Source organism: Pteropus vampyrus, unplaced genomic scaffold (genome assembly GCF_000151845.1).
Source record: "Pteropus vampyrus isolate Shadow unplaced genomic scaffold, Pvam_2.0 Scaffold535, whole genome shotgun sequence".
Classification (NCBI taxonomy): domain Eukaryota; kingdom Metazoa; phylum Chordata; class Mammalia; order Chiroptera; family Pteropodidae; genus Pteropus; species Pteropus vampyrus.
The window spans coordinates 84486-94283 of NW_011889316.1; the positions used below are offsets into that span (position 1 = coordinate 84486).

The following is a 9798-nucleotide window of genomic DNA, read 5'->3' on the forward strand; positions in this document are numbered from 1 at the left end:
TGGCTGTTCCCTCTGCCTAAAATGCTCCGTCCTCTGATATTTGCACAGTCACTCCTATATGTCATACACATTTCCAACTGAAGCCACTTCCTCTGTGTGGCTTTTCCTTACCGCCCACTCTTCTCTCATCTCGCTCCAGCCATTCACTGACACCTCTGAGATAAGCATGCTCTTTGACTTGTCCATAAACGTGTGTCTTAAAAATAACAAGATACATGATATGCTATAGTTACACATCTGTAAATATTCCAAATTCACCACACTGTCAAATCCAATTAAATATTTGCTGACTACCTTCTAGGAAAAAGACAGGGTGGGCAATAAGATGGTCCTGCCCTAACCATCTTAAATAAAGCTTCTCCAGCTCTTGGCCTGGTCATAACGACATCCATATTTAAAAGGCATTGCCAGAAATTTGGTAAAAACTCTTAAGATATTCCCTTCCAGCCCGTCACTATCCTAATTCTGTTTTACACATACACCAGGTACAGGATGTGAAATCCCGTATAAGGGCTCACCTGCAGATGTCTACGGCATGTTTAACTTGAGTTCCAGGCCTGAGGGTAAATCTGGTACCCCTGCTTCCAGGCCTTGTTCACTCTCGCTCCACAGCATCCTTGGAATACACATCTTCAACCATCTTTCTGGTACTCGCTGTCCTCATTGTTCACTGAATATGGTCTATCTATTCCACATGGCCTGATAAAAGCCCTCATTTTTCTGTGCCTTCTCTCTACCTCCAAAGGGATCAGAATGTATCCAACCACAACTGCACTTAAAGAAAGACAACTGAGACTCGGCCTTGAAAAGCAGTAACTGATCCGGTTTCCTTCTGGGCCAATGTAAAGAGACAGATTCAAGGTGACTAGTCATTAGAACTGTGGTCATGAGACACAGAAAAGATTTACCTATGGGGCTCTGTTTCTTCATCTATAAAATGAGCCAGTTAGGCAAGATGATCCCAAAGGGCTTTTCAACCTCGGAGAGGAGTCCCAACCTTAGCCCCATTAGGAGAGGGCTTCATTGATCTCCAGCATTTTCTTCATGCGCCCGACACTCTACTACTTCAAATTTCAAAGTCACAGGCCCGACTCCAAATGATGAGGACAAATACCCACCTTGGTTTACTCAAGGCCATCACAAAAGGAGTAGACTGACAAGATGTAGTCACACCAATATCTCCTTACCAAAAGAAAACCAGAACTCTCTCAGTCCTGAAGACCATTTGGTAGTTGTAAGAATGAGTTTCACAATCTGGCCTTCAGCAAGCTGAAGAGCAAAGTTTGTACCATTTATACCTTAAAAATCGGAAAGTTATTTTGGAAGTGGAATTATATGACTCTCACAGAGGAATATAGTTAATTCTTAACAAGCAGCAATGTCAAAAGGCATGGGATCCACTTAAGACACCTACCACTTTCCCAATGTCTTCAGTCCTGGCCACACAGACTCTGACAATCCCACATGCAGTCTTGGCTTTGCCATAAAGTCACTCCTGCCTTGCCCAGACCGCTATGCCAATATATTTCACTGATGGAAAAATGGGGAGCAGGAGGCCTCATTTCTTTCTAGCTAGTCTTAGCTCAGCTCACCATGTGGCAGAGCTATACTTTCAGAGGCTGCCAGTCAACACTTCCTCTGCCATGCCTCTCCCCAGACAACACTATGTACAATCCCATTCTCCAAGCTTGATTAACCTGATTAACATTTTTTCAGGCTCAGTAAACAAGAAACTTAATACATATGCCTCACACAAGGGGTAAAGAAGGAAAGCAAACAAGTGTTTCTTTGATGTGTAACTTCAATTACTCACACAAGTAATATTTTAACAAAGACACCAGATAAATCCTTGCCAAATGACAATTTAGAAGCCTTCTTCGGGTACAAATGCATATTAAGTACTAAGATACTTGCCACATGCAAGAACAAAGTAATATGTACTGTAATATACCAGGACCATGTATGTATCAGATTTTCAGTCAGGCTAGTTGTTAAGGGAGCATTTTTGATGAAGGGTGAGTCTATATAAAAGACAAATTTATTTTTGTTCACAAAAACAGTTACTATTAACTTTATAAGTAAAGCAAAATATTCTGGTTTATTTTAAGCAAGTTGGGGTGCCTTTTTACTGAGATATAAATCATATATAACATTACATTAGTTTCAGGTATACAACATGATGTTTTGATACTTGTATATATTGTGAAATGATCACCACGATAAGACTAGTTAACATCCATCATCACACATACGGTAGTTATTTTTTTTTTCTTACGATGACAACTTTTAAGATCTATTCTTTTAGCAAATTTCAAATATAAAATACATTGTTAACTGAAGTTATCATCCTGTACACTGAATCCCATGACTTATTTTGTAACTGGAAGTTTGTACTTCTGACCCCCCCTTGCCCACTTTGCCCACCTCCCCAACCCCAGGATGCCTCGCTATACTTCTTTCAGTCACAGGATTAAATATACAATGAGCAGATTTCGATTTTAAAAAAATACAGTATAATAGAGGAGAATGAGTTACAAATGTAGAGTCAGAAGCCTTGGTTTTCAGCCTCAGTTCCAGTAATTACCAACAAAGCTGTCACAGGTTAATGATCTCATGTGCGAGTTTTATCCTTATCATCACTATCATTATTTCCACCTCACAGATAAGGAAATTTATACCATTTTCCATGATCGCCATGAGATCTTGACCTGAACCTATCTTTGAAAGTGTTCTACTAACAGCTTAATAGAGTATATATGAGACAGGAATTCATTCTACCAGGAACAGGCTTCATTTCCATTGTCCACACTTTACCATGTATCAGGGGCCTTAAAACTTCATACCTGATAAAACGAGATGAAACAAGAGTGATGGGTATATGAGAGCTCGTCATACTATTCTCTCTGCTTTTGTATATGCTTGCAACTTTCCATAATAAAGTTTCTGTAACTAGTTGATTTATTAATTTTTTTCACTCCCCTTCTCAAGATATAGAATATTGTCATAGCACCATGATTTTTCTGGTTTTCCATTTTTTCAACCAAGGTTGACTGACAAGTTCCTCTCTAGAGATTCATCAGTCCTACTCACAGAGGTCTCCTCTGGCAAGTAGGAAAGAAGCCACTTGAAGACCAGGATGTTCAATACTGAACCACATATCTTTTTCTTTTGGTCAGGAAAACTGACCCTTTTCTCTAACTGGTGTCACCACAGTAGTAGTCCCCTACAGCTAAGCTCTCCAATCAGTCTAAGTATAGGTAGGGGCAGTCTCTAGTGGGGCAGTTTCTACATTTGATCCTTATAACTTTTATTCTAAAATATTAACTATATGCTTTGGGTTGGTTCTCTGTTCACTACTTTTGCTTGTCTTTTTAATCTGAAGATGCATGTCCTTCAGCTTTGGGAGATTTTCTGGCATTATTTCTTTCATCATTTCTTCTCTCAGTTTTCACTGTTCTCTCAATCAGAAACTCTTATCAATCAGATACTGAACCTCTGAAACTAGTCCTCCCTCTATGTCTCTTCTCACTGTTGCACATTTTCAATACTTCTGTATTTTTCTTCTACTTTTCAACCACTTTTTTGTTTGTTTTACTTTTCGAGATTTCTTCATCATCTTCCAACTTTACAATTTTATTTCAGTGATCATATTTTAACTTCCAATTGTTCTTTTTCCACAGTATCCTGTTCTTGTTTCGATTTTATACCCCTTTGAACTCTTAGTGAACACTAAGAATTTTTTCCAAACTATTTTTTTTCATTAATTCACATACTTGGTTTACCATGTGCTCTATTTATATGCTTATGACATCAGTCACATGTCTGATCCTGCTCACCTAGGAAGAGAAAAACCTGTACCACGTGCAAATAGGATATAATCAATTACTTTTTTTGCTAATGACTACAACAAAGAAAATACCTAAGTGCTCAAGAAGTGAGCCAGCTTACCTTCATGGAGTCTGAGTATAAAATATATTCCCTGAGCACAGGTAGAAAGTCTTCTGTCATGTCATCTGTCAGTTCTTCCAAGGCTGTGGAGCAGTTGCCAATGCAAGCTGACACCCCTTCCAGGGGTTCTGCCAGCTCTCCCTCTAATGCACTCCATGTGGAGTACACAGGACCATATTCTCTCAGCTCTACAAGGTACTCTAAAGGGGGAAGAGAAATCAGTAAAATCTGGCTGGGCAGCAATCACTGGTACTAACTGACTAAATAACCACTGCAGCCAAGAGTTCTCTACATTAAGATGTCTTTCCTTGGCTACTAACTCACCTGAGCATGCTCTCCTTTAAACACAATACTGCTTATAACATATACAAATACATATACATACATATATACATACATATATGTTTAAATCTTGAAAAGATGATGTTACAGCTAAAATTGTAACATCAACTCCACCCCATACTGGGAATGCCATGCCTCTGAATAATGGAGACCACAATGCCTTCCGGGGAAAGTCACAGGCGCTGTATCCACCAACTATCTTCAAAAATAACCATTCTCCTACCCACACAGTGAAGCAGTACTTTAACAAACAATGGGGGCAGTTTCCTACAGGTTTAGGGGGATGTTTTTAAAAGACAAAAAATCAGTTACAATGGAAAAATAACAGAATTTTAGGAAACATTTGATATAGGAGATGTGGTCTTACATTGGCAGACTCACTCTCTCAGTCAGGAGTCACCCCAACACCTTACTCCCATCAGAATTTACTCCACGTGGTCCTTAGATGTGGATGGTACCTAAAGCTATCTCCCAAACCTGCAGGCCCCATGTGATACCATCAGTGGGTCAATGAGAATTAAAGCACAGGGAACAACAAAAAAAGCTATTTCCCCCTATAAAGAAAATCTGGGCCATCATCTGTCACCAGGATGCTTGCCATGACAATGAAATGCTGTTGCCATTTTTTTTAGTAACCGATGGAGAGCAGCTACCGGAGAATCCTTTTCAACGTGCTTCACATCAAGTGCCAGCATGATCGTTAACATTTTGGGATACAGAAAAGCAAGTGGCCACAGGAGGGGTGGGGAGGAAGTGGTGGCGACAATCAGGAAGAATAAAGAAAGGCCTGGTAACTCTGAGTCTGAAATGTAGCAGGGCGGGGCATGTAAATCAATTTCAAGTCTGAAGGCTCATAGGATCCTAACTTTGGCAAACATGGGTCACCATGCTGTCCTTTTGAACCATCTTTCTACCGGAAAAGATACCTAAGTTTACTTTTTAAATTAACATTCCTACGAATGAAAGGAAGTTGAGCCAATGTCTCTACTTTTCAAGCTACGGTGAAGACAGAAGACAGTGGGAACGTCTAGAGGTGCAGACGTGGCTGTTTGCCCTGGGGAAAGCAAACACAATGCTGAAATGAAGGGCAAAAAAATGAAGCGCAAAATTATAGTCTGGTCACGACCACTTCCTCCCCTCCTTGCATTTATTTGTTTGTAAGTAAAATGGGGCCTGGTTCTGTCTCACTAGTTGATTCTGCTTAGTACATGTGAATGCCATTTCTGCAAATGTAGTCCCTCGGCATGTTACGATCTCAATAAAGAGCTCACCTATTTCTTCCTTGATGATCCGCTGGGCTATCCGATCTATGGTTCCCAGTTTGAGTGCAAATGTGTCTAAGTACTCTCCTATGGCTGCGAACTCAAGAGGCCGGCTCCTAAGTTTGTATCCTCCGGTGACGTGTTTGACCGACTCGCCCACTCTGGTCAGCAATGCCATCCCTTGCTTCTTGTAGGCGTTCAGGTCCTAAGGATGACACATGAATAAACAAACCTAGAGGGCTCGATCACTCACATGGGCCAGGACTCAGTAAACCAACTCCTTTAGGCAACTGCTTTTTGAAAATAGAGGACTCAGAAAATAAGGAGCTGAGTGAGAGGACCTAACCACATACCCAAAAGTGTGTCCTCTCTATGCCATCACAACCAGCAGGCTCCAATTCCTATGTGGTGACAACCTGATCTCTTTCAACAGAGCTGGACTCCTACCTTTCTTCTCAGGTTTACTCGCCTGAGCATGCTTTCTTTTAAACAGAACACTGTGTTTCCAACATAATTTTTTAATATTTCTGACCCAAAACGAAAATCCCTTTCTTTCTTGCAAAATATCCTAAGTTGTCTTTAGGAGCAAAATTCAAAAACTGAAATTCATTCCATTCATTTATTTATATCTCAACCAAAGCCAAATAAGGAAAGTAGAAAGTAGGGTGGGAAGCCAAAAACAGTAACAGAAAAACCAGTGTCAGAAAATTCATAGCAAGGGTAGATGCTGTAAACAACAAAACATTTACCCTGGACTTCTTGGTCTAGGCATAAATGGGAAATACATTGAGCTACATAATCCAGTGTATCTAAGTTAAAAAAGCATATTAGTCTGCCAGGTAAAACAAGCTTCTTCCTACTATTAAACGCTAAGAAGAATCTATAGTATCTTCAGGTTGTCTTATGTCCCTTACTTTAATGGTGCATTTAAAAATGGTGTAACAGAAGATACAGGAGTCTGTTCCTTATATGCACCCTCAATACAAACAGAATGTTAACTCCTAGTCCTAGAAGGGCACGTCTACAGGGAGATAAGGAGACACGACACAAAGCCATTGCTTTCTGGTGGCTCAGCCCGATGTAGGGACAGGGCAGAGAACAGGGAATCATGGTTAACACAGCTATCCAACAGCCCCTCCCCAATTCAACACACAGTTGTAGGCTCAAATCTCCATATGTGTCAGAAGTGTAGACTCCTCCTCATTTGACTTCCTTCTCCTTCTTCATGCAGTCAGAACCTTTACTTTTGCTCTTGATTTCATCTTTTCCTCTTCACCATGTCCCAACCAAGGCCCTTGCCCTATCAACCATCCCCTCTCCTGTCTGCATCTTCAACTTCTAATCCTTCATGTAAAATATACCCAAGGCTCACCCAGCTTAAAAACAGCAGAAGTCACCTCCAGCCCACTTCCTCCACCTCTCTTCTGCCTTTCAAAATCAAGCTGCCTGAGAAAACGTTCTAAAGATTACATTTCCCCTTCTAACCTCATATGCTCTAGACAAAATATCTCCTTATAGGTACCAGGCTTTCCCGAGACCATAAAAAAAGCCTTGGACTTCTCGGAATTGCTTCCACAGACGATATTTTTTGGAGCAAACTGGGCTCATTGGACTGCATAAGCTCTACTTCAAGTAGAGCTTTGAAAGGGTACCCCCAATTAACCAACTTAACATGTTGAGTACAGTGATGCAGCAGTACCTATCTGATTGCTGCACCCATTCTGCCAAAGATGAAAAGGCTGATTTGAACATATTTGATACTGAGTGTCCCCTCCCTCTCTGCCAGAAACACTACTGGCTTCTTCTTTAAGACGCTTCTAATTTGTGATAAGATCCTGTCATCACAAGGAAGAGGAATGCTTCTGCATTTGCTGTGGCAGAACATGCGAGTGGGTAATTTAAGAACAAGACCGAGATATTCATGATGTATTAAAAGATGGGGGGCTGGGGAGAAAAAAAGATGTGGGGAGATGGGGAGTTGTTCTTTAATGGGTATAGTGTTTCGGTTTTGCAAGATGAAAAAGTTCTAGAGATTAGTTGTACAACAATGTAAATATACTTGACACTAACGAACTGCACGTTTTCTAATGGTTAAGACGGTAGATTTTATGTGTATTTAATCACAATTAAATAAAGAGTGGAGTACCTCGGGTTTCCTGGCCGGTTTTGCCAACAAAGAAGTGCAGAGAGAGGTCAGTGATTGACCAACTTGAGTTCGAATACATAGACTCTGGCAGCTGGGTAGGACCCAGATATTTCTCTGGCAAATGCTGGGAAAATGTCCACCTGAAAGGAACTTGGCTGAGGGCAAGTAATGCTGAAGTACTCTTGGTCAGGCAGTGTGATACAGAGGGAAAGTGTGGCCTCAGGGGCCACGAAGGCCCAATTTCAAATCCTAGTGATGCCACCTGAATATGTACAAACTCCCTGAACTTCAATGTCGTCGTCTGTAAATGGGGTTGTGAGGAAACACTCACAGGGTTCTTGTGAAGAACATACTTACCACGTACTCAATACATGTGTTTACCCTTCTGTGCCCACTGTTGGTCAATCTGGCCTCACCCAGTAAAATGCCAAGGAGTATTGAAGGAAACACTTCTCTGTGCTTCTGGCAAGTGGAAATATTCTACCTTCCTCTGCTGCTACAAGGGGGTGTTTCTCCTGAATTCTAACATAGAAAGCATGCTAATGCAAACTTGCACCAAAAACAGAGCAGCTCGATGACACCCACTATAGTGGGCAATGCACAAAGGTGGCTCGTTAGAGATCAAAACAGCTTTTAAGAAAAAGCCCGAAGAATGCTAATTTGGGGGAAGAAATATGAAAAATTCTGTCCTTACCTTAGCAGTAAGGAAAACATTAAAGTGTTCATTGAAAGAGAGCACAGGATGATCTGTAATTCTTTTGAGGAATTTATCCAAAGCTTTTCTTCTGGTCTCCACAAACTCTTCTGAAAAACGATCTACCACACCTTTCACCACGAACTTCTCAGGAAGTGGCTATGAAGACAGGAAGAAAAATATTCAGAGTAATTGATAAAATGGTGCAAAGAAAAACTATCAGGCTAGCAAATCACTCCTACGATCCATCTGTCTGAGAACAGTGTTTCTTAATCAGTCAAACCTTTATTTGCTAGTCATCAATATAAACATTTTTGAAAAATAAAAATGGAATAAATCACGACTACCCTGTCAATGTTACAATGCAAGAAATAAAACACTAGAGCATAGTCTGTGGAACACAGAAAACAGTCAGTCAATGTTTATCCAGCAAATCCAACAGTATAGCTATCTTTACATTGCTTGATGCACAAGTGATATAATGAGAAAGTTAGGACAAGATAAGATAGCCTAAGGAAGGAAGGCGGACAACATCAACCACATAAATATGCGGTTACCCAGTTCAAGGGGTAAAAGAGCATGGCAGCTTGAGAAATAAGCACATTAGGCAAACCCATGTATCTAAGAAAAGACCTTTCCTAATCCATTTTTTTTTTGTTCCTTTATGTTTACACTCAAAAGCTCTTAAAGATGCAACTTCCTTTACTCCCCTTCCTCAAAAGAATTTATCATATTTACTTTGAGCCCATATTGTGGGTAATTTCAAACTATCTAGTTACCAAAGGATCTCTAAGCTTTAACCTATTTCTGTAGTAGCTCGATTAAATGCTTGATTTAAAGGCCTTTCTCAATACTGCCACCACGAGGAAAGAAGGTAGCTGCTAATGCACAATTTGAAATGTTCTAGTTATGAAATATTAAAAGAATATTTACATTAAAAATGGCCAAATGATCTGGTGGAGATTTCTCCAGAGAAGATATACAAATAGTCCAATAAGCACATAAAAAGATGTTGAACATCATTAGTCATTAGGGAAATGCAAATCAAATCCCTTCACAATGAGATACCCCTTCACACCCACAAGGATGGTCATAATTTTTTAAAAAGGAAAAAAAAAACAAAAGAAAAACATATTGGAGAGGATGTGAAAAAAAACTAGAACAACTTCTTGATATGACCATGAAGAGATCTTCTTTTAAGTTATAAATCTTCAAAGACAAAACAAAACAAAACAAAACCCCCACAGAAATAAGATACAGCAACAAGGGCTTAGCCAACCCAAAAAAGTAGAATCCTAAGCCACTTGGAGTGGAAAAGGAAAGAGGAACCCAGGTTGATAACACAGAACCTATGAAAGATTTAGGAACTTGGGTGTGTGGAATTTGACAGCCTCAACTTGAAAGGG

The 9798-nt window shown here is 40.1% G+C and overlaps 1 protein-coding gene across 9 annotated transcripts in view; it reads right to left on the reverse strand.

Moving 5' to 3' along the window:
- KIAA1958 (KIAA1958 ortholog) overlaps positions 1-9798 on the reverse strand; it is a 266726-nt gene that overhangs the window by 26840 nt on the left and 230088 nt on the right. For 5 of the 9 annotated variants that reach the window (XM_023525152.1, XM_023525153.1, XM_023525156.1 and 2 more), the window contains 3 exons: positions 8393-8551; positions 5562-5757; positions 3949-4148 (listed from right to left, as the gene is read on the reverse strand). In XM_023525152.1, the coding sequence (XP_023380920.1) occupies positions 3949-4148; positions 5562-5757; positions 8393-8551 (555 nt within the window). Of the gene's footprint in view, positions 1-2822; positions 2844-2898; positions 2919-3650; positions 3853-3948; positions 4149-5561; positions 5758-8392; positions 8552-9798 lie in introns of those variants that run through there. The other 4 variants (XM_011383644.2, XM_023525158.1, XM_023525157.1 and 1 more) reach the window with 4 other exon arrangements.